Here is a 25,550-nt window from a genome sequence, read left to right on the forward strand (position 1 = left end):
CTTCCTGGCCGAACCCGATTGATGAGAGGCTGGGCGATAGAGCACTGGGTGTGACAAGGATCAGGCTTCAGTAAGCAAAGTAAAGAGAGGTGGCAATGTTATGGAAATGAAGCGGGTAATCCGAGTGATGGCGAGACGGTATCCTCTAATGTGTCGGAAAGAACTGTAGATGTTGGTTTGCGCCGATGATAGACACAGTAATACTGGAGACAGACATAAAATACTGGATGGGCAGCATCTGGATAAAAGGAATGGGTGACGTTTCGGGACGAGACTCTGAAGAAGGGTCTCGAACCGAAACGTCACACATTCCTTCTCTCCAGAGATGCTGCCCGTCCCGCTGTGTTACTCCAGCATTTCGTGTCTATCTTCCGTATGCTCTGTGATGGTCATCTCGGAGTCAAGTGGCAACTCTGGTCTGTAGACACGAGGAACTGCAGATGCAGGAATCACGAGCAAAACACAGAGCGTTGGACGAGCCTGACCCTTTGAGTTCCTCCATCACTTTGTGTTGAAGTCATGTCTGGACATTGCTTGGCTCAGTCTCAGGCGCCGGCTAACTAGGAAGGTCGAGTCAAAGTCCAGCACTAACACTCAAGAAATAAAGTTTGCGGCCTGATGTTCCCAATATTTAATTGAAATCATTAATAAAGTAAATAAATAGATACCGGTCTAATCAGTATCTATGGGATTGGACAGGCCAGATGCAGGAAGAATGTTCCCGATGTTGGGGGAGTCCAGAACCAGGGTCCCAGTTTTACAGTCTACCGTGGGAACTCTTTAACTCAGTAAAATAAAGTAAAGTATAGTAGCCTTTATTGTCATATCAGCGGGCAGGCAGCAGTTGATTGTTGCTCCCTTCAGTTTCCCAGGGGGTCGGGACGGGACTGGAGTTGTGAGGGAAAGGTGGGGGAGTCGAGGGAGACAGATGGGGGTGTCTTCATTTACTGGCGGCGGGTGTCTGTCACTGAAACAGGCAGGTGAGATTTCACATCCACCTTGTGTGTGTGTCTCTCTCTCTCTCTCCCTCCCTCCCTTTTACACAGGCTGAGAGACTCTGCCTCTGTGAGTGTACGTCTCTTTCTCCCCCTCTCCCACACACAGTAAGACCGAGGTACTGTGCTCAGTCCATCTGTGTCTCCCACATACACAGTAAAACATGTCTCCAAATGAGCTAATTCAACCAAGGGTGGATATTTATAGTGTGTGAAAAAAAAAGTTACATCATTTGTGTCACGTGTAGTTCACGATGTTCATTCAAGATTTAACGCGAAAGCTCGGGAGACGGACAAGTCACTCGCACAAATAACAGAAATGCCGAGTACCGTGGGAACTCTTTATCTACCCCCCGTTATATCGTGTGATATCGTGCTAGACCACGACCACTTCACTCTGGTTACATCTTGCGTCAAGTCGCCCCGTGAAAAAGCGCTTTAAGGAAGACATAAATAATCTGCCGGAAATAGCAGGGGACCGGAGGTCAAATGAGATGGAGGAACTGAGTGAAATCCAGGTTAGCCGGGAAGTGGTGTTAGGTAAATTGAATGGATTAAAGGTCGATAAATCCCCAGGGCCAGATAGGCTGCATCCCAGAGTACTTAAGGAAGTAGCCCCAGAAATAGTGGATGCATTAGTGATAATTTTTCAAAACTCTTTAGATTCTGGAGTAGTTCCTGAGGATTGGAGGGTAGCTAATGTAACACCACTTTTTAAAAAGGGAGGGAGAGAGAAAACGGGGAATTACAGACCAGTTAGTCTAACGTCGGTAGTGGGGAAACTGCTAGAATCAGTTATTAAAGATGGGATAGCAGCACATTTGGAAAGTGGTGAAATCATTGGACAAAGTCAGCATGGATTTATGAAGGGTAAATCATGTCTGACGAATCTTATAGAATTTTTCGAGGATGTAACTAGTAGAGTGGATAAGGGAGAACCAGTGGATGTGTTATATCTGGACTTTCAGAAAGCTTTCGACAAGGTCCCACATAAGAGATTAGTATACAAACTTAAAGCACACGGTATTGGGGGTTCAGTATTGATGTGGATAGAGAACTGGCTGGCAGACAGGAAGCAAAGAGTAGGAGCAAACGGGTCCTTTTCACAATGGCAGGCAGTGACTAGTGGGGTACCGCAAGGCTCAGTTCTGGGACCCCAGCTATTTACGATATATATTAATGATTTGGACGAGGGAATTGAATGCAACATCTCCAAGTTTGCGGATGACACGAAGCTGGGGGGCAGTGTTAGCTGTGAGGAGGATGCTAGGAGGCTGTAAGGTGACTTGGATAGGCTGGGTGAGTGGGCAAATGCATGGCAGATGCAGTATAATGTGGATAAATGTGAGGTTATCCACTTTGGTGGCAAAAACAGGAAAGTAGATTATTATCTGAATGGTGGCCGATTAGGAAAGGGGGAGATGCAACGAGACCTGGGTGTCATGGTACACCAGTCATTAAAAGTAGGCATGCAGGTGTAGCAGGCAGTGAAGAAGGCGAATGGTATGTTAGCATTCATAGCAAAAGGATTGGAGTATAGGAGCAGGGAGGTTCTACTGCAGTTGTACAGGGTCTTGGTGAGACCACACCTGGAGTATTGCGTACAGTTTTGGTCTCCTAATCTGAGGAAAGACATTCTTGCCATAGAGGGAGTACAGACTGATTCCTGGGATGTCAGGACTTTCATATGAAGAAAGACTGGATAGACTCGGTTTGTACTCGCTAGAATTTAGAAGATTGAGGGGGGATCTTATAGAAACTTACAAAATTCTTAAGGGGTTGGACAGGCTAGATGCAGGAAGATTGTTCCCAATGTTGGGGAAGTCCAGAACAAGGGGTCACAGTTTAAGGATAAGGGGGAAATCTTTTAGGACCGAGATGAGGAAAACTTTTTTCACAGAGAGTGGTGAATCTCTGGAATTCTCTCCCGCAGAAGGTAGTTGAGGCCAGTTCATTGGCTATATTTAAGAGGGAGTTAGATGTGGCCCTTGTGGCTAAAGGGATCAGGGGGTATGGAGAGAAGGCAGGTACAGGATACTGAGTTGGATGATCAGCCATGATCATATTGAATGGCGGTGCAGGCTCGAAGGGCCGAATGGCCTACTCCTGCACCTATTTTCTATGTTTCTATGTTTCTATAACCAATCGACCAAATGGTGGAAAAGATTTCTCAACAGGGCTAAAGAGCCACATCCTGACCCTACTTTTACTTTACATGAGAGCAGCACAGTGGCACAGCGATAGAGTTGCTGCCTTACAGGGCCAGAGACTCGGGTTCGATCTCAACCATGGGTGCTGTCCCTTTGGAGTTTGTACATAGCTGTAATCGTGTGTGTTTTCTCCGGGTGCCCCAATTTCCTCCCACATTCCAAAGACGTGCAGGTTTGTAGGCTAATTGATTTCAGTAAATTATCCATAGTGTGCTGGATAGAATTATACGGTTGCTGGTCGGGGTGGACTGGGTGGACCGAAGGGTATGTTTCCATGCTGTATCTCAAAATTAAACGCAACACTCGTTCTTGGTTGGAGAAAATGCTAATTTGGCAAAGACCACGGTTAAAAGTGGAATTCCTCAAACCTGTCAATTATTGCAACCTTGCAAGTAATTAAATGGTAACAGAAGAGAAGGAGGACAAGGGGTTATAGCTTTAAAATCATGAGGTGAATGGCGACAATTTTCTTCCAGGGTAGAGGAATCTAAGGATCAAAGATTTAAGGCAAGGTGACAAGGAAACTTGGAACTCAGTGGTGCAAAGACAACTATCCATATACCCATTCATCCTATCCAACTGATAATATTCCAAAGAATGTTTTCAAGCTCTCCAACTCCTCAGTTCTTTAATGCCCAGACAAACTGGAGCCAAGTCACAATGACTCGATTACGAAGACGTCTAAAACAAGTGAATAGGAAGGGCCTTGTAGCCTCTTGGAGTGAAACTTTTGCTGGTAAAGATTGAAACCTGGAGATACTTCTTTCAGTGAATGCAATGATATTGTGGTCTGTATCCTGCATGTATTCTTCTGCCAAGTCGTTCCAGTATTTAGAGCCAGCAACTATGTAGGAACAATCACACATTTCCAAGGTTGAGCACTGTTTCGGACACCCATGCACCTGCAGTCACCATTCATTTAGGCAAGAAAGGTTACAAGCTTGGTAAGTATTCACTGCTTAATTAATTCTACTGGATAGGGTACTTGAATATTAATCAGAAACTGATTTTATCTCGACCACAATGCTATAATCAACATCCTTGTGCCAATATACGCTTTACCAAATTATGATGTGTGGCTTTTGCTGGTTTTGAAAATAAGCCATAATTGCAAGGCTCCAACTGACTTTCTTTGACAAGTTGTTGTTGAAACTTTAATCCCTGGAGACACTTCTTTGAAAATATAAATGCTACAAACAAAAGTAAAATGCAGACTAGAACAAAACCGCAGATGCACAAAACACTGCAGTTATTATTCCAACCGTCCATTTAAGAAGCAAAATACTACTTTAAAAATCAGAGGTCCACTTCCATGCAGCATGAAATTACACCAAATCAGAATATTTTACGCAGCCGTGGAACTTTTTGTTCTAATGTAGGTCTAATTGTTCAATTCTAAATAGCAAGATGATGGCGTCAAGTCTGTATTCAAAATGCCCACAACCAGGATGAACTACATACAATAAACCAGTTGGACATCTTTGTTTAGATGTTGCATCGTTTACAGGTATCACAATATTGAGTTGAGTTTACCTTATTGCCATGTGTAACAGGGTACAGTGAAAAGCTTTTTCTTGTGTGGCATCCAGTTAGTGGAAAGACTAGACATGATTACAATCAGTGTACAGATACAGGATAAATTTCTAAACACTAGTGTGTGCAATTACTTATTTTCAGTCAGCAACATCACATCAGAAACAAAAAGCTGGAGTAATTCAGCAGGACAGGCAGCATCTCTGGAGAGAAGGAATGGGTGACGTTTCAGTTCGAGACCCATCTTCAGACTGGTTAGAGATAAGGGAAACGAGAGAAATAGACAGTGATGTGGGGAGATATAATCCCGGTTGCTGGACACTTTAATTCTCCTTCCAATTCCCACACAGACCTTTCTGTCCTCGGTCTCCTCCATTGTCAGAGTGAGGCTAATCGCAAATTGGAGGAACAGCATCTCATATTTCGCTTGGGCAGTTTACAGCCCAGTGGTATGAATATTGATTTCTCTCACTTCAGGTAGCCCAGGCATTCCTTCTCTCTCTATCCCTCCCCACCCAATTCGCACTAGTTTCTTATTTTCACCCTACAAACAGCTTACAATGGCCTGTTTCCTTTATCATCGTTTACTTTTTTGCATATCTTTCATTCATTGTTCTTTATCTCTCCACATCAGTCTATATCTCATTTCCCTTATCCCTAACCAGTCTGAAGAAGGGTCTCGACCCAAAACGTCACCCATTCCTTCCCCCCAGAGATGCTGGATGTCCTCGTGAGTTACTCCAGCTTTGTGTCTATCTTCGGTTTAAACATCTGGAGTTCCTTCTTACACATCATTGATCAGTACTGATGTCACCCCCCGACCACCCCCCCACCCCCCCCCCCCTCCAAAATATAGCAACAAAACCTAGCAGGTTCCTACTGTAGTATTACTTCTCCAGGCCTGGTTGAAAGATATTCATGCAGCAATTTCAATGCTGATACAAAACTCCAGTTCAAATCACAGGAGTATGTGAATATTAAGACTGATGTAGAGGACAGTGGGATAAGAATGAGGCACAAGACCTAAGATGTCAAACTACAGTAAATTTGTGACAGCAAACAGCATCAGAGAAAGGTGAAACACATCACATTTGATAAAGAGGAGAAAGAGGGAGTGCAGTCTACTTCTAACACCTCAACAGGCAATAATGCTTTGCTCAGAGTAGGGATGCCTGTCAATTTTATGCTATTTAGGTATTTTGAAAAAGCAAGTGTCAGTCAAAAAGGATCCATCATCACATCATAACTGACACTTCTGCTAATGCATGCACCGAAGATGATCAGAGGACAACTGAATTATCCAAATACTAACTCTGGAGATTATTCCTGTCCATCAAGGTGAAGGACAACGCTGGGTTAGGGATGGAACGTGGTGCGGCTACAAAAGATTAGCTTTGATCTTATTGAACAGCGGAACATCACAAGGAAATGAAAGGAAAAATAAAACGGAAAAAAAATCACCCACACTCGTTTCTTTATGTTATTTTTAATCCCCTTTCAGTAGTAGTAGTAGTAGGCCCCCCCTCGGTCATGACTGGCCATGGGTGATGCATCCTAGTTGTTGGCTGCCTGCTCCAAACCTCGGCGAGAGCAGCGTCGCTTGTGGCTGAAGAGACCAATGCGGGAGTGACAGTCTGTCGCAAAGGTCACATTTTACTGATTGTGTGCCTTGTTGTCACCTTCCCCTCAGCCAACTACTTTCCCTTGATCATCGTCTGCTTTGATCTGTTGTTTTCACACCTTACCCATCCATATCTCTAGTCTCCCTCTCCCCTGACACTCTGTCTGAAGAAGGACCTCGTTCTGAAACGTCACCCATTCCTTCTCTCCAGAGATGTTACTCCAGCATTTTGTGTCTATCTTCGGTGTAAACCAGTTCCTTCCTACACATGAGCAAGTGATGATCAATAAGGAGCACAGGAATCTTTCCTGTCTATTTTATGACTACAGAGGCACAGTTTATTTAATTCTCCTTCAAGTGCAGAACACATTTCACTCCAAAACCCCGTGAATAAATTAGATCCTGAATGAGTTTTAAAAAATAAAATAGAAAGTTGTTTGCAAATGTAATCACGCACTAGTATTGGGTGACAGTAATTGGCATCTCTTAGTTCTTACTCGTTTGACAGCAAAACTGCCAAGTTATGCAGATGAAAGTGACTCCAAATGTCAGAATCTGGAACAAAAACAAACCAGAATGCAGGAAGAAGTCAGTAGGTCAAACAGCAAGTATGAAGGCAAAACAAAGGCACAAGTTGGTATTTTGGGCCGAGGCCCTGCATCAAGACTGCAAAGAGGAAATATGCCAGTATGTTTCAAGGGATGTGACAGAGGTTAGTAGGTAATGGGTGGGACTAGATGGGGGAGGGGATGAAGGGGAGATGGACTCGGGTGAGGAAAGCAGATGAGGAAGGTGAAGAGAAGACTAGATGGACAGGTTTGCGGGAGGAGAATAGCAGAAGTGTGGGTTACCCGAATTTGGACGTTTCAATGTCGATCTACAGAGAGACAAAAGAAAATGGAAGAACCTCATATTCTGTTTGGATAGTTTACCACCCAATGTCATGAACAATGAAATTTCCAACAAACCACTCTCAATGACACAGCATGTTTTATTTTGTTACAGTGACCATGCATTATTCAATTTCCAATGCAATCTGTGGCTCAAATACTGTCATTAAAACTTTTTTCTTAGCATGACCATACTTTACAAGAACATTATAGCAAAACACTCAAGATTTTAGTGAAGAAACAAACAGGGTGCAAAGTTACAACATTAATCCATGAAATTAAATGTCAACATCGAGTCAAAGTAAATATAGCCAATTTTCCTACAAATTCCTCAAAATTATTTCCAGTGATTGGTAGTAATTTGTGGTTCACAAAACCTTCTACACATGTCTGTGTATGAAGCAAGATAAAACATCAGAGTATAATGTTTCTGCACAGCATGGACATCCTTTCTGTTGTCATCCTGCATAATACAGCTAACTCTTATTTCATGTACAATGCAATACTGTGGTTTCTCAGCATCTACTAGATTGTCAATATTCACAGCACATGCTGTTATTCGGGTAAATAGCAACAACGACAGCAGGACTCTGCAACCAATAACCTGTCTGATCTATTTTTCCCGGTCATGGAGATCGTGCTCTCCAGATTTCAAACTCCGAGACACCTCACAAGAAATAATAAATTCATTCTGGGAATAGCCTGCTGTGGATGGAGATCATAGCTGGAGGACCGCAACAGGGCAGGCAGCATCTGTGGGGGGAAATGGGCAGTGGACATTGTGTTATGATCCTTCATCTGGATTAAAAGTGTAGAGGGGAAGTAGCCAGTACAAAGAGGTGGTGTGAGGGGTGAAACAAGAGCTAACAGGTGAGGTGGGGTTGATTGGGGAGGGAAGGGTGGAGATGGTAACAGAGGCTGGGAGATGATAAATGGAGAACAAACGTCTGCAGAAGAGTTACGCAGTTGTTGCCAGGAACAGAGTGTATTCTGTGGCTCAAATACTGTCATTAAAACTTTTTTCTTAGCATGACCATACTTTACAAGAACATTGCAGGACCTGAAGGCCTGAGTTATTGGAACGGGTTGGACAGGCTGGGGCTTTATTCCCTGTAGTGCAAGAGGCTGAGGAGTGATCTTACAGAGGTGTATAAAATAATGAGGGGGATAGTTAGCGTGAATGCTCAGAATCTGAAACAAAGGCTGTTCGATGTAACCGACAAAAAGACCAGCGCAGCTGAGGCCAATGCCAGTGTCGGTGACTACACATTCAACTTGCGAGAAAGTACTTACAGAATAATGAAAGGCATAGAGTGGCTGTGGAAAGGATGTTTCCACTGGTGGGAGTCTAGGACCAGAGGTCATTGCCTCAGAATTAAAAGGCGCTCTTTTAGAAAGGATGTGAGGAGGAACTTATTTAGTCAGAGGGTAGTTAATCTGTGGAACTGAGGCAGTGGATATTTTTATGGAAGAGATAGAAAAATTCTTGATTAGAACAGGTGTCAAGGGCTACGGGGAAAGGCAGGAAAATGGGATCAGGAGGCAGAGATCAGCCATGATTGAATGGCGGAGTAGACTCGATGGGCCGAATGGCCTAATTCAACTCGTAAAACGTGTGGACTTGTGAAAGCGAAAAGGCCACTAGGTCTCCAATGGGTTTTCAGTAATATTTCAGGCCTGCAGTGTTGTTTGTTCTAAAAGATTATTTAAAACAAAAAAATCATAATCTTGGCACATTACTAGCTTCCTTTCCTTAAAGTGGGGTCCTTTCCTGAATATGTTGCAATATTGTGGGGGTGGAGGCGGCTACATAATTAGAAACATTTATGAGTTGGATCCATTAGAGGAAAACAAAATACATCTTTTTTTCTTTTAACGGCAGAAGAGAGCCACGTCAGCTGGATTTCTTCACTGTCTTAATAACGGAGTGAGAAAATTTTAATTCCTTTTCTTATGCTGCAGCAGTTTGCAATTACTATATTGCCTACCATGTGACAAGTTTTAAATGCTGAAATATAAAACATTAAGTTTACAATAAAACAGATACAAGATTTATTGTGAGGTTTAGTATGTAAAATGACAGGGCAAGTAAGCCTGCTGGACATACAAATGGAGCAGGGATTACTGTCTGCCATCTCATTGGGAAATGGCAAGGGTGGGGGTGGAAAAAGGAGCATTTAAAGGCAACTGTTCTTTCCCTCTGGCTGCTGGAGAATGGCTCTGGCAATTGGAGGGTGAGAGGATGGGTACGACTGTCCGATCATTAAAAGTGGTGAGCGAAGAGACTCACTCCTGCGTGAATTAGAAGTTACTTTGATTCACTTTAAACCAAATGGAAGACGGGTTTGAAATTCACATTTCCCCCAACCCCTCTAATTTCTAAATTACATCTTCCATCTCCCACGGGAACAGATGAGCTATTGGCTGTTTGAAGTTAAGGGACGGGTTCGCAGACCAATCCAAATTTTGTAAACCATAGCCTGAACAATGAACAACATGTAATAATGCTGCTCAAGTACCTGTCATGGATTTGAAATCACCTTTCACAATACAACCTGAAAACAAAATTAGAGGTATAGAACATTTCCACTAATGATGGATATTACATGCAAAATTTGTCAGATGGCACCAATAATGCGATTCCTGGCTACTAGACCTATAATCTTGTCTGCCATCAATCAAATCACAAAGGCAGACACATCGTGCTGGAGTAGCTCAGCGGGTCAGGCAGCATCTCGTGAGAACATGGATAGGTGACGTTTCGGGTTGGGATCCTTCTTCAGACTGATTGTAAGGAAATAAGGTCATAAGGAATAGGAGTGGAATTAGACCATTCAGCCCATCATGTCTACACCATTCAATCATGGCTGATCTATCTCTCCCTCCAAACCCCATTTTCCTGCCTTTTCCCCATACCATCTGGCACCTGTACTAATCAAAAATGTATCTATCTCTGCCTTAAAAGTATCCAGTGGCTTGGCCTCCACAGCCTTCCTTTGTCTGTTTCCCACTCCACTGCCGCCACCTCTTCCACTCTCCCAGTCACTGACAAATAGAGTATGGCGGCAATTCCATGGGAGAAGGAATAGAGGTGGCAGTTGTGGCGGGGGGGGGGGGGGGGGGGGGAGGAAAGAGAGAGAAGAGGCCAAGTATGCAGAGTAATAGGAGGAGGTGGCAGTGGGCAGACAAAGCGACAGCTGAAAAGAAGAAGTGCCAGGTGGTGAGAGGGGAGGGAGCCCCACAGTGACCAAGTGCATCATGTCAGTGGAAGCGGCCTGACGAAAGCAGCTGTCCCCCAGGGCTACAACACTAGCCACAACAATAGCCGCATCAACCAGACCATGCGGTGGGTGAAGGGCTCGCCTGGGGGTGGCGTCGGTAGGTCCATCTGCTATAACAAAAATCCGCTATAAATGAGTCCATTAAATGAGTTTACTGTACAATAAAAAGGTTAGTGATAAAGCAATGCGTGATGACTTGACCTCTTGACAATAGCCTAAAATAATTCTTGTAGCACGTCAACAATAATCACTAACCTTCAACAACCACGGCCATCTTTCATAATACCAGATACAACTCAATCGGTAATGTTTCATGTGTAGGAAGGAACTGCAGATGCTGGTTTATACCAAAGATAGGCACAAAATGGTGGATTAACTCAGCAGGTCAGGGAGCATCTCTGGCTAAAAATAATAGGTTTTTGGTTGGATCTCTACTTCAGTATGAAAGATGAAATCAAACACTATCTTCAGTAGCGTTTCATCTTTGAGTTCAAGCGACTTTCATCTTCTTTAATGCCACATTCAATTAAGTATTTCCGCGATGTCAAGTTTACACAGGCATTATTAATTTATACACCGCAGGTACAAACCACCCAATCCTACAGCACTGATTTAGAGCAGCAGTCTGAAGAAGGGTCTCGACCTGACACATCACCTATTACTTTCCACCAGAGATGCTATCTGACCCGCTGAGTTGCTCCAGCATTTTGTGTATATCTTCGGTTTAAACCAGCATCTGCAGTTCTACACGCTGCCATTTTATAATGCTGGCTTCATATATCTGACATCAGTAGCAACACAAACTGAAAAAGTCATCTTTGGTCTGTAGGCCCTCATTCTTGCTGGCCTCACCCCAACATCACAGTCAATATCGAGGCAGAGTGGCTACTCTGAGGTTGGTATCAGACAATGCGCCTTCTTCTGCTGTCATATTGCTCAGTACACTTCATAGTTAAGAGGATTGCTCACTGGCAGAGAGCCGTACTTAAGCAGCCCAATCAAAGCAGTAACTTTACACTTAAAGCAAGTTTATTTTCTCGATTTATATTGAGCAGAAGGGTCATTAAGCTAAAACATCAGCTCCATATCTCTCGCCACTGCTGCTTGACCTGTCCAAGTATCTCCTGCACTGTTTCAATAACCAACCCATGCGCATCTAAGACGTACCAAATGCTGTACAGGAAGAGGCTGCTTATCACTGTACACCCTTCAGTAACACCAGGTATTAAATTTAACATTCAGTCTCTGAAAATTCAAACAACATTTAATAACAGATGCTGGAAGTCTGAAACAAAATCCCAGGAAACAGTCAGCGGATCAGGCAGCATCCGCGGAAAGAGTGAGGGGTTAACATGTCTGGTCAAAGACCCTTTGTCAGAATTGGGAAAGATCATTCGAGCAATGTATTTAGTTGTACTGCAAACCATAAATTTAGCTGTACTGAGAGCCAGAACAGCAATCTATGTATAAGCAAAAGTGTTTGTAACCACTCCCCTCACCTGTTCTGTTGGCAGATAAAGTCAATTATTTAAGATGTGTGGGGAGGAGAATTTTATTATTCTGGAAGTTTGATGTCAGGAAGTGAATGTTAATTTTTCTATGCAATGTTACTCTAGACTAACAAAATAAATTCCAAAATTGCTGGGGAATTGGAGGAAGCTGGTGGTGCTCTGGTCATTATTTTTCCAGTTCTTGGCCAATTCTGTAACGATGAATGGCAAATGCCGTTCCGACTTTAAAAGAAGTGAAGCTTTAACAGCCGCGGCCAAACCTTCAGTGCGAATTGAGTCACGTGGTCATTTTCTAGATTAGTCCACAACTCATAACATAAATATCACTGAACAGTGGCAATTCCATGCAGGTTTATTCCCATTCTCAAGAAGGACGACTTGCTCATACATCTAATCAAATTCCAAAGCACAGCCACAATGCAAGTCAGTTAATTCCATGGACCACAATTAGTTTGACCCACTTCCTAATGATTTGCTCTGCAACCCATTGCCAAACACACACTACTTGGCAGACAACAGCAATTGCTTCAAAGAGCCCTTTCTTTGGCGACTTCGCTACTGGGAGCGTTCCTTAGCATTTGGCCATCATTAAAAGGCAAAGTAATGCTCCAACAGAACAGCCTGATCGCACTGCATTAACTGAACACAATGCAAATTGGTTTTATTCCCTCCCATACAAGACCATCCCTTGAACAGCCCAACCTCGTTGTTATCAATCTCTGGTTTTAGCATTAAAACCAGTGCCAGATCACACTTTTTAGTTTAGGTTAGAGACACAGTGCAGAAACAGGCCCTTCATCCCACAGAATCCGTGCCGACCAGCAATCACCCCAGACACTAACACTATACTACATATTGGAATCCTTTACAATTTTTAATTAAAGCCAACTAACCTACAAACCCGTAGGTCTTTGGAATGTGGGAGGAAACCGGAGCACCCGGAGAAAATCCACACGGTCACAGGGAGAAGGTGCAGACAGCTGTTCGTTCTTCACCATTTTTTTTAATTTTTAGTTTGTTAAAAAGTTTTGTTCTGGAGGCTCTTTTAGTCTTTTTATGTGGGGGACGGGGGAAACCGTTTTTTTTCCAATCCCTACCTGGGCGAGGATGCGTCCTTCCTCCTAGCCGCATATTTGCCCCCTCCTCGCGGCCTACCATTCGGATTGGCTCGGCCTTTCCTGCCGGAGACCGGCCAGAGCTTCGAGCTGTAGCTTTAGCACCAAGGTACCATCGCAAAGCAGGGCGATGCCTTACCCGGGACGCTGTGTGGAGCTCCGGAGTGCCAACTTCAACATCGTGGAGCTGTGTTCTGCGGAGCTTCCAGCCGCGGCGGAGCTGACTTTAAACACCGGCCTGGGATCTTTCGCCGAGATCGCCAATGTTGGAGCTCCTCCCAACACAGCCTGTGGACTTTCGGGAGCCGCGGTCTCCGGTAGCAAGCGGCCGTTTCGGTATTCCAAACCGCTGAGAGCGTTCTTCCGACGCTGGAGTTCCATCATTCCGGCGAGAGGGCCTTATTTGTGTGCTGCAATGGCAACTCAAATTTCATTGCTCCAATTGGTGTATGTGACAATAAATGTCCTTTGTCCTTTTGGTCAGGGTCGAACCCTGGTCTCTGTAAGGCAGCAACTCTACCATTGTACCACCATAATGGTGGAGAATACGGGCAAACAAACAACCTTGCCCCAAACATTTATCGTCTTTGTTCGTTAAAATCAAAAACAGAAGAGTGATCCAATAACTTTAAAATGTTATTCAATCACAGTAACTCTTTAGATAAACAATCCCAATAGTCATCTATAGTTTGCCAGCACAGAGTAGAATCCAGCACTATCAGCCCCATCCTTCAGGGATGACTGTCAATTTTGACTCATTCAATATCACCACTGTCTCAGGTCACATGATGTTGAGTCAGTTACTTGGGCATTTTTAACACCGACCACAAAACAATCACCCCATTACAAACTGCATGAAAGTACTAATTCATTTATTCAATTGGGGCTTTCAGATTACCAATGTATGGCAGATAAAGGTGTCAGCATGCCAAATGACCAACTCATTTCGCTATAAAAATGGAATGAAAGATAAACTGGAGATCACACCATGCTCATTTTCTCTTCATGGAGGTTGGTGTTCAGTTCCACATGTGTGCTGCCTGGGGAAAGAACAGGTCCTTGTATATCTTGTAATAACAGGGAATTGCAGGTGCAGGTTTACACCAAAGATAGAGGCAAAATGCTGGATTAAGTCATCGGGACATGTAGCATCCCGGGAGAACATGGATTGCCGACATTTTGGGTCGGAACCCTTCTGCGGGGGGGGGGGGGTGGGGGTGAGAGAAAACTGGGAGAGAGGAGACCCTGCTAAATTACTCCAGCACTTTGTTCCTTTTGTGTATTAACCACCATCTGCAGTTCCTTGCCTCTACCAGAGATGGTGAGACAGGCGTGAGCCAAAAGGATAAAGAGTGCAAATTATTCGCAGCACTAAAAGCAGATAAATCCCCAGGACTGATAATCTGCATCCAAAGTATTAATATGGGTTGCCATGGAAACAAAAGGATGTTTTGATCATCTTCATAGATTCTGGAGATTATGAAACAGATGCTGCAGTTCGGAAGGAGGTAAATACAATTCAATTTAAAAAAAAGGGAAGAAAGCAAAAACGGAACAGACCAGTTGCCTCAACATCAGATGCAGGGAGTGCAGGTAGTTCTGCTAGAATTTGAGAGTTAAATTCCTAAGAAATCGTATGTTATGCAAAATCACACGAGAGGGCAGTTGTGCCAAAGGCTTGAGAGTTAAGGATTGAGTTTCAGGATCACAATAACAGCTTTATTTTCCCAGCAAAATTTTCAAAATTAAAGTCTTTTCAACAGCAGAAAGTTTTTTTTGTCATTATTAAAAACTAGACTTTATATTACATTGGTGAGCAGAGTGTCATTGCACAAGTAGCAATAGAAGCGATTGCTAGTCAATTTCAGTGGCCACCTGTGGTTGAAGTAGCAGATGTGTGCTTAAAGAGACAATGGTGTCTGATTACTGTGGGGAAGTTATATGGAAATGAGTTTATTCCTCTCAACTATCTCATCCACCCCTCCCACCCCACCAAATGCAGCTTTTTCCCTGCTTGTGAATTTCCAAAGTAACTTTTAAGTCATTCTCTAGTTCCTGATTGAAATAGCTTTATAACCGATTCAGCCCGCGTGGTATAGATGGTGTTCCCTAATTCATCGTACGCATTGTCTTTAGTTCGCATTAAGGAAACACACATTAAAACTGCCTGCCTGCTAAGGAGTAGGAAGGAACTGCAGATATTGCTTTAAACCGAAGACACAAAATGCTGGAGTAACTCAGTGGGACAGGACAGCATCTCTGGAGAGAAGTAATGGGTGACAAAGACCCTTCAGTCTGAAGAAGGGTCTTAACCCGAAACGTCACCCATTCCTTCTCTCCAGAGATGCTGCCTGTCCCGCTGAGTTTCTCCAGCATTTTGTTTCTACCTGCATGCTAAACGCTATTATAAAGGACATGACAACAGTACACTTAGAAAAAGGATCAGTAGGATTAGACTGTTAGTCATTAATGAAAGAGAGGTTGGAGAATTAATATTCATGTTGTTGGGTTGTGGGCTACCCATGTGGAATGAGGTGCCGTTCTTCCGTTTGCAGTTTGCATTTGGCCTCACTCTGGCAGTGGAAAAAGGAGAGGACAGACATGTTGGTATGGGAATGGAAAGAGGAATTTAAGCGGCTAGCAACAGGAACTCCAGCTAGCCCTGGTAGACAGAGTGCAAGAGCTCATTGAAGTGGTCACTCAGTGGACACCAAATGCAATGGATGAGGTTACAGGAGGTGCCTATAAAGCTATCTCACACTGAAGGATCAATGGAACCAGGGGGAGGGGTGAAGGAACAGGTGTTGCTCTGCCTGCAGTTGCAGCTGGTGGTACCTGGCGAGGGGTAGGGATGAGCAAACCAAGGAGTCACAACGACAGTGGTGTCTGTGGAAAGCAGAAGGTGGCGGGGTGGGGGAGATGGCGGAATCGTGTTGAAGCTGGTGGATATGTTGAAGACTGATATACTGCATGTAGAGGTTGGTAAGGTTAAGAGATAAGGACCAGAGGGGTGGGGGATGCAAACCAGATACCACCCCTGGCTGACCTCAGGTATTTTCCCCTGCAACCCACGGGTGTGAACAATGAAATGTTGAAATGTGACACAACCCTCTCCTCTCTCCCCTTCCAATCCCATCCCCCCCAGTCCACCCATTTTGTCCCCTTCCCCAAGCTCTTTCCCCACTATCTACATCGCTCTACCCCTCTTATTCCCATCCACCTACTTCACACATGGACAGACTCCCTCCCCTCCCCCCCAACCTTCCTGCCCATTCCCCATCTACTTCTGGTTCTATTTGCCATTCAACTCTCCCCTATGGTTCCCATTATCACCTTCCTTATCAGATTCCAACACTGACAGCCTTTGTGTTTCTGCTTATCTCCTTCCAGCAGCTGTCTGTCTCCACTTTAAATCTGCCGCACCCCCCTCTCCGAGTTCCATCTTCCCCTTTCTCCTCCCCTCTTGCCTGCTGCCATCCATCATCAATCAACCTCTGCCCCCACAAGCTATACACACTCTCACCCACCCAACCTAGCTCCATACTCCTGTCATCCTTCACCCTTACCCAATCCACAAATTACCTCTCACTTCTGTCTCTCCCCTTGTTCTCTTTACACTGGCCATCTGATTCCCTCTGGCAGGTCATTGCTCTGGATTCCAGCATCTGCAATCTCTTATGTCTCCAGACTAAAGAGAAACATTGTGGACTGCTTTAAAGGTCAGCAAGCACATCCTTTGTCCAGCAAGCAGCTCTGCAGTTCCAGTCATGCTCTCATGCAGACCTCAACAACACACAGAGACAAGGTTTCTACTAACAAAGGAACCATTTGGTCTGCTCTATTGAGCATTCATACAATAAAAGCCAACCCATTTCCCCTGCCCCGACACATCCTGCATTAAAATGACCTTTTGCCTGGAGAGGGAACTAGAACCAAAGCAATGCTGGGTCAGCTGTGAAATATCACTTATTTAGAGCCAGTTACCATGAAGCATTGTGCCCGGGGTAATAAAGTTAATTTTAAGATACATTTCTCTGCAATTACCATCTATATAATTTCTGACGAGAGGCTCAAGACATATTGCCAGTTCAGTTTATTTCGTAAAGGAATAGAAGAGAATAATTATTCCTCAAGTTTACCAGACTTGCATCCAGAGGTTTAGACCAGTGATTAAGGGGATCTAAATCAAATAAGACTGTAACCTTCAGTAATAATATCAAACAATGCAGTAAAAGGATTGCCAAGTGTCTTGAAGGTCACGTTTATTTCATAATTGAGGAACCTTGCTTAGTGCAGGCTCCCTTATTATTGATGATCAAGGCCCAATTACTAGGTTGGTAAGTAGTATAAAGATCTCTTGCTCCCCAAGCGAACAGGCTGTATATAGTGTCAATACTACAGCCAGAATGGAAATAATTGGACAATATCTTTGTCAAACAAGACTGATAGCCATACGACAGAAAATGACAATGATTGATTTTATGCACATAATTTACACATAAATTGTCGCTACTCAATTTAGGAAATACAATCTAGGGGAATTTCCCTTTTCTCCACAGCCAAAGACTAATTTCCGAGTGAAACACCATAAACAGCCTAAGCTGCAGTGAGCTATACATTCCTCCTCCGACTCACTGACAACATTGTTAGCCAGTAAATACCGATCCAGTATACCCCAAACTGCAATAAAGACAGCTTAAATGTATAAGCGGAGTTTGTTTCACTTTCGTACTTCAAACACTTCTGACATTGGCCCAAAACGGTAAGCATTTTCTATATATTCTGAATATTTCAAAGGTTACAATACATACTAGAGCAGACAAAAGGATTTCAGAAATTAAAAGCAGCAAGAACTGCCAACAAGACAACTCGAACAACATAATTAGCTATCATCTCGGATGATGATAGCTCGGATTCTACAGTGCACAATTTTTTTTAAATTTTGAATAGGCACGTTTATCTGTACAGACTATCTTGATTAGTGTTGCATGCAAATTGTGCAGCTTTATTTTCAATGATTAATTTTGCAATTAATTTCTAAAGTGGATAAAACATCTTAATATTTTTAAGTTTTATTCATAATTTTTGAATAAATTGAATCGTTTTAAACATCCACAGTAATGCAAACTTGCACAGGATGTTTATGGTTCAACTGCACCATCAGTGACGCTCTTGCAAGAACAGAGATCAGTGGCCACATCAGTCACAATACGCAGCACAGGCACTGCACAAGCAACAGTCGGAATTACCAGAACCCGCAACGTGGGCAACAACCCACCAAAATACCATCCAGGCACAAGCACTATGACAGCTGTTTTTAAAAAAAAAGCAACACTCTCCCAGGGAATGTTGTAATTTGCCTCTTGCCCATTCCAGCCATGCCTATTCAGCCAAGTAGGGTTCCTCCATGGAAATTTTTCTATGGAGACATAAGAGACTGCAGATGCTGGAACACTGAGCAAGAAAAAACAAATTGCTGGAGGAACACGGACAGACAACTTTTCAGGCTGGAACCCTCCTTCAGATTGATGCTGTAGAGGGGAGAAAGCTGGTAGAAAAACACGAGGGGAAGGGTGGGGCAGGGGAGAGAAGTATGGAGAGCTGGATGTAATAAGTGGAGAAGACAAAAGGGTACAATAGGACGAGTGAAATGTAGAACCACAGGGAGGAATGGTGTGCAGATAGGAACACGACTTTTCTACATAATGTTTTGGTTATTTGTCACGACAAATATTGTTGTACACAATAGAAACATTCTTCCCTCCTCACACCTTGATCACACTTGCTAGCAGCAACCATCAAAAGGGTGTTCATAACCTTCCCGCCCCCCCCCCCCTCATTATAGTGAAGTCCAATGGCAGGTGGATTAAATTGAGCTCTCACATTAACCACATTCTTCCCACTCACTTTTCTCAGACATTCCAATAGAGAGAAAACGCTCAAGATGGACCCAAGAGAGCCTCCAATCAATGTTACAATCTTATGTACAATAAATACAAAGCATGGAGAAAAAAAGGATCAATATTCTTATACCGCAAGATTGATATTACAGATGGAGAGAATGACTAGGTTTATCCACCCCAAAGCTTGCCAGGATCATCTTCCACAGCACACATTGGTCCATATTGCTGCAACAACCAGCAAAAAGTTCAAAACAAGTCCATTTTTAAATGCCATTCCATTGAGAAATTCCACCTTGATCGCCAAAAGATACACATGATGATAAAGTACTGCAATCGTACGACCAAAATTAAGCGAAATGACAATAAAACACAAAATCCACACATTTCCACTCATGGTCCACAATGAAGAGCATGTTGTCATGGGAATCAGGTTAAATGCAACCTGAAGCTCCTGCAATTTAAAACTACCCACTCACGTTTATTGCTTAATGAAGAACTTCAAAAAAGTGTTTCAGAAAATGATTACCTTCACATGCATCAGTAACACCACGGTCCCAAGGTTTATTTTTATTAAAAGGATACATTTTCAAAGATCCTGACTTGGTTGCAATGGCCATAAGCCGGAGTTTTGGATCATACGCCAAAGAACTAGGCTGATTTGGAAATCCATGTTCGACTGTCTATAGGGATGGAACAATAAAATGCATTTATGATTTATTCAGTGCTGCCAAACATTCTGCAACTGGTGTTCACATCACACATTGAAAATTCTAAACATCACTTGGCTCTTTGTCGCACAGTACGTGGCACTGAGCCACAGAACTCAGATTAGGTGGTGAAAAGCTTGGTCAAAAGGGTAGATATTAGGGAATTTCAAGTTTAGGTCCATTCAGGCAAACAATGGGACAAGAATGTAAAAAAATCCTGCAGTGGAACCCAAGGAGAACAAGTAGGAAAGCATCTAACTGTTTTGCACGCATTAGATATTAATAGCAATAATTTTAGCCCAATCTTCTTCACAGCTTCAGTGTGCTAAAATATGAAAGTAAAAAGGGCTTTTGTTAACTTGTTGACCCTGATGCACTAGTGTACATCGTGGCTGCTGTGAAATACTCATAGTCAGGTTGTGATGAATCACAATATCAATTAATGTTCTATTTTATTTAAAGACAACAAAAACTTCAATGAAAGAAAAATCAAGTAATAATTTTCAGATTATTCAGGTTCTTAAAATATCATACGTCAACCCAACTACTCCCCCCCCCCCCCCCCTCCCCGCTAAAGATTTACTCAATCCTAGTGATATTGGGAGCCAACACCTTGCCTTTACAGCAATAAGGGCTCTCCAACCTCACATGGAAGTGGCTAAATTCCCAGGATACAAAGATAAATGTGTCACGACTAAATGTCATCCATTTCTTTCTCCTCGCACCCTTCATGTCTCATCAGACCCTCCACCCATCTTCATTCTCTCGAGTCAAGAGTGTTTTATTGTCATGTGTCCCAGATAGAACAATGAAATTCTTACTTGCTGCAGCACAACAGAATGCGTAAGGCCATTACAATACAAGCTCCACTACTTATCTTGGCACCCAAGGTTATCGTGCTCCATCATATTCCAAATCCTCCACCTTTCGAACCTCCCAACTTTCCTCTACAGACCTCCGCATGACCTCCTCAATTCAACATCTCTCCCCTCTCATTGTTTTATCTTATTGAATATGAATAGCTCCAATTTGAGTTTCTCCCACTGGCCCAACTCTCCCCATTTAACTCCCTTTACTTTCCCCCTCCCAAAATATAGACAAAAATGCTGGAGTAACTCAGCGGGACATGCAGCATCTCTGGAGAGAAGGAATAGGTGACGATTCGGGTCGAGACCCTTCGTCATCTCCCTCACGTTTTACTGAAGACAAACACTTCCAATCCGACGCCCCATTTCCCTCATCTTTGGGGAATCTCCAGCTCCCCCCCCTTCTCCTCTCGTCTCCCCCCCTCACCCTCCTCTTCACCCTCCACCTTATTAAAGGCAAACAGCTCCCATCCGACTTGGCCCATTTACCCCTCCTTTGCCCTCCTCCTCTACTTCCCCTTCTTCTCTCGCCTCTATCCTTCACCTACCCCCCTCCACCTCCATTCACCTCCCCTCCTGCACCCACCTCTCATTCCCTCCCCCCTTTGCATTCACCTCCCCCCCCCTTCTTCACCTTATTGAAGGCGAACAGCTCCAGTTTGAGTTTCTCCCGCTGCGGGTCGTTGCCCGGCCGGCGGAATCGAAATTTCATCATGGTTCTGACCGGGGCTCAGGCTGGGCTGAGCTGGGCCGGGTGCAGGAGCTGTGGAGCCGCAGAGAGAGAGAGAGAGGGAGAGAGAGAGGGAGGGGAAGCAACGCCTGGGGGCTGGAGCTCGGACCGAGGGACCGTTGCTCCGCGGCCGCTTCTTTTGTGGCGGCTCCGCGCGCCTGGTCCCGCCTCCGCGGGCGATCGCTTCCATTGGCTCCCGCCACCTGAGTGACTTCCAGCCGGCCCAATCAACCATCGGACCCACCCTCCCACGTGATGACGTATGCTCCAATCAAAGTGGCTCCAATCGCGTCGCAGCGCCCCCCCCCCCCCATCGTGCCGCTTCCGGTTTCAAGGCATCCTGGGAAATGTAGTTAGTGGCACAAGTGTTCAAGTGAAGGTACATAAAAATGCTGGAGAAACTCAGCGGGTGCAGCAGCAGCATCTATGGAGCGAAGGAAATAGGTGACGTTTCGGGCCGAAACCCTTCTTCAGACTGGTGGGGTGCGGTGGGGGGGGAGAAGGAGTTTATTGTCATGTGTCCCTGATAGGACAATGAAATTCTTGCTTTGCTTCAGCACAACAGAACATAGCAGACCCCAGTTGAGTTGCACCTCACAACCCAACGGTATGGACATGGACTTCTCTAACTTCAAGTAACCCTTGCTTTTCCTCTCTCCATCCCAACCCCTTTCCCAGTTCTCCGACCAGTCTTACTGTCTCAAACTACATTTTATGTCTGTTTTGTTGTGACCTTCTCCCAACTAACAATGATCTAGAGACACAAAAAGCTGGAGTAACTGAGCAGGGACTGGCAGCATTTCTGGAGAGAAGGAATGGGTGACGTTTCGGGTCGAGACCCTTCTTCAGACTGGTTAGGGATATGGGAAACGAGAGTTACCTATTCTCTTTTCCTTGATCTCCATTCCCTTTGTCCTATTTTCACACATTACACTTCCTTGTCTATGTGGCCCCCCTCGCCCCGACATCAGTCTAAAGGAGGGTCTCGACATAGAAAAATAGCTGCAGTAGTAGGCCATTCAGCCCTTCGAGCAGGTGGTTGCACGTAAGGTCATCAGGCCATAGGGTGTGACGCACGGAGTAGCTCAATCCTACTGGAGTACAAGGCAGCTTCTGGCATACACTAGTAACACACGCAACACATGTGTTCTTACCTGTTAAAAACCAACAAAACGGTCAATTTTTACGCTGTAAAAAATTGTGGAAACAGGGGTAACCGTGAGTGAAAACCGCCAAAATCACTGCTGCTTACTGACTTGCGAAAGAGCAGCATGCCGGCGGATTGAGGGCAAGTCCCGGCCCACGACAGCCCAGGGCTGGAGGGTGACTGAGCGCTCTGAACCAAATGCTCTAGGTTCTTTGCTCTGAACCCGACCACCAAGATGTAAGCGGCCGAAGGAGCGCATCCCTCGGGACAGCCCCCACTCTCCCCCTGTGCGGCCGCGCTGTCACGGGCTGAGGGTCAGCAGCGCACACACACGGGGCCGGGTCCGCGGCTCTGGGCAGTGGACACGGGGATGAAAACCCGGCAACGTCCCCGTCGGCTGCAGCAGAGTTGGGGACAGTCTGGTAACTCCGCTCACTGACTGCGCTGCACCGGCACCCCAACAGCACCCCGAACCACTCCGACCACCTCCCCCCCCTGGTGAATCAACGCTGCACTCCCTCAATAGCAATAATGTCCTTCCGCAAATTAGGAGATCAAAATTGCACACAATACTCCAGGTGCAGCCTCACCAGGGCCCTGTACAACTGCAGTAGGACCTCCTTGCTCCTAAACTCAAATCCTCTCGCAATGAAGGCCAACATGCTATTAGCTTTCTTCACTGTCTGCTGTACCTACATGCATACTTTCAGTGACTGGTGTACCAGCACATCTCGTTGCACCTTCCCTTTTCCTAATCTGACACCATTCAGACAATAATCTGCCTTCCTGTTCTTGTCACCAAAGTGGATAACTTCACACACATACACATTATACTGCATCCGCCATGCATCTGCCCACACACCCAACCTTTCCAAGTCACCCTGCAGCCTCATCACACCCCACTAGTCACTGCCTGCCATTCTGAAAAGGACCCGTTAATTTCTACTCTTTGCTTCCTGTCTGCCAACCAGTTCTCTATCCATGTCAATACCCTACCACCAATACCATGTGCTCTAACTTTGCACACTAATCGCTTGTGTGGGACCTTGTCGAAGGCTTTTTGAAAGTCCAGATACACCACATCCACTGGCTCTCTCTTATCCATTCTACTTGTTACATCCTCAAAAAATTCCAGATTAGTCAAGCATGATTTCCCCTTCATAAATCCATGCTGACTTTGACCGATCCTGTCACTGCTATCCAAATGCGCTGCAACAATCGACTCAAGCATCTTCTACCAATGTATGGCTAACTGGTCTATAATTCACCATTTTCTCTCTCCCTCCTTTCTTAAAAAGCAGGGTTTCATTGGACCAGTTCCTGTGGACTGGAGGATAGCCAGAGTCGAGAGAACATTGGACAATGATCACCAATGCATCCACAATTTCTAGGGTCACAATCAGATTGCATATCTGATTGCATATAAATACCTTGGAGTGCACCTTGACAACAAACTGGACTGGTCTGTCAACTCTGACTCCCTCTACAAAAAAGGCCAGAGCAGACTCTTTTTCCTCAGAAGGCTCAAATCCTTCAATGTGTGTAAGGATATGCTGCACATGTTTTACAACACAGTGGTTGCAAGCGTTATTTTCTACGCTGTTGTCTGCTGGGGCAACAGCATTAGTGCAAAAAACAATAGGAAGCTGGTCAAACTGGTTAAACGAGCTAGCTCAGTGCTGGAGGGGAGAGTAGACTCTGGGATGGAGGTGCTTGAGAGGCGTATGAGGCACAAGGTGCAGGTCATCCTGAAAAACCCCGGGCATCCCCTCCATATAATTCTGGAGAGTCAGAAGAGCACTCGGAACAACAACCGGCTCCTCTCCCTGCCCTGTAGAACGGAGCGGTTCAGGAGATCCTTCACCCCTGCAGCCATTAGATTTTATAATTCGGACCGCTAGGCTGTAGGGGGATGCATTTTGCAATTATTAATTTTTAACTGTTAATTATTGGTCTTTTTAAGTATTTATTGCTCTCAGGTAGTGTCCACATTGTATTCTATGTATTTTCTGTCTGCGTTTGTTTTGAATCTGTGGGTTTGTTGGTTGGGAGCTTCTGGACATCTGAATTTCCCTGAGGGGATCAATAAAGTATTTATTATTATTATTATTATTATTATTATTATTAAGTACTCTGGGCTGCAGACCATCAAGCCCTGGGGATTTATCTGCCTTCAGTCCCAACAGTTTACCTAACACCATTTCCTGACTAATGCGGATTCCCTTCAGTTCCTCCCTCCCACTCGATCCTTGGTCCCCTAGTATTTCTGGGAGATTGGTTGTTTTCACTGAGGAAGACACAAAGTATTCGTTTAACTGTTCTGCCATTTCCTTGTTTTCCATTATAAATTCACCTGCCTCTGATTGTAAGGGACCTGCATTTGTCTTCCTTTTTCCATATCTAAAGAAGCTTTGAGTAGTTTTTATATTCGACAAGCTTTCTTTCATGCTCTTAATTAACCCCTCTGTCTTCCTCGGTTGAGTTCTAAATTTCTCAGTCCTCCGTATTGCAGCTTCCTTTGGCCAATTTATATGCCTTTTCCTTGGATTTAACACTATCCTTGATTTCCCTCATTAGCCACGGTTGAGCCATTTTCCCCGTTTCATTTTTTCGCCAGACAGGGATTAACATTTTTTGGAGTTCATCCATGCGGTCTTTAAATCTTTGACATTGCATCTCCACCGTCAACCCTTTAAGTATAATTTGCCAGTCTATCTTAGCCAATTCCCGTCTCATACCTTCAGATCCTGAATCGTCACTAATTCCTTCTCTGCCTGTCCCACTGAGTTATTCCAGCATGTTGTGTCTATCTTAGGTTTAAACTAGCTTCTGTAATTTCTTCCTATTCATTGTCTGTAACTCATTTTAACCTAGCCCATAGCTAACAATGGGAATGGCCTGTTTCATTTATAATCCCGGCTTGACACAAAATGCTGGAGTAACTCACTGAGACAGGCAGCATCTCTTGAGAGAAGGAATGGGTGACAATTTGGGCAGTGTCCTCAGGGGACTGACTCAGGGGAGAGGGAGACACAGAGATA

At 44.4% G+C, this 25,550-nt stretch overlaps 1 protein-coding gene across 1 annotated transcript in view; it reads right to left on the reverse strand.

The window, feature by feature from the left end:
• Positions 1 to 21,521, reverse strand: part of llgl1 (LLGL scribble cell polarity complex component 1) — a 91,530-nt gene extending 70,009 nt beyond the window's left edge. The window contains exons 1-2 of the mRNA XM_033040226.1: positions 21,267 to 21,521; positions 19,642 to 19,739 (exon numbers count right to left, since the gene is read on the reverse strand). Of these exons, the coding sequence (XP_032896117.1) occupies positions 19,642 to 19,739; positions 21,267 to 21,347 (179 nt within the window). The 5' untranslated portion in view covers positions 21,348 to 21,521. The remainder of the gene's footprint in view (positions 1 to 19,641; positions 19,740 to 21,266) is intronic.
• Positions 21,522 to 25,550: the final 4,029 nt, after the last annotated feature.

This window comes from Amblyraja radiata, chromosome 22 (genome assembly GCF_010909765.2).
Source record: "Amblyraja radiata isolate CabotCenter1 chromosome 22, sAmbRad1.1.pri, whole genome shotgun sequence".
Classification (NCBI taxonomy): domain Eukaryota; kingdom Metazoa; phylum Chordata; class Chondrichthyes; order Rajiformes; family Rajidae; genus Amblyraja; species Amblyraja radiata.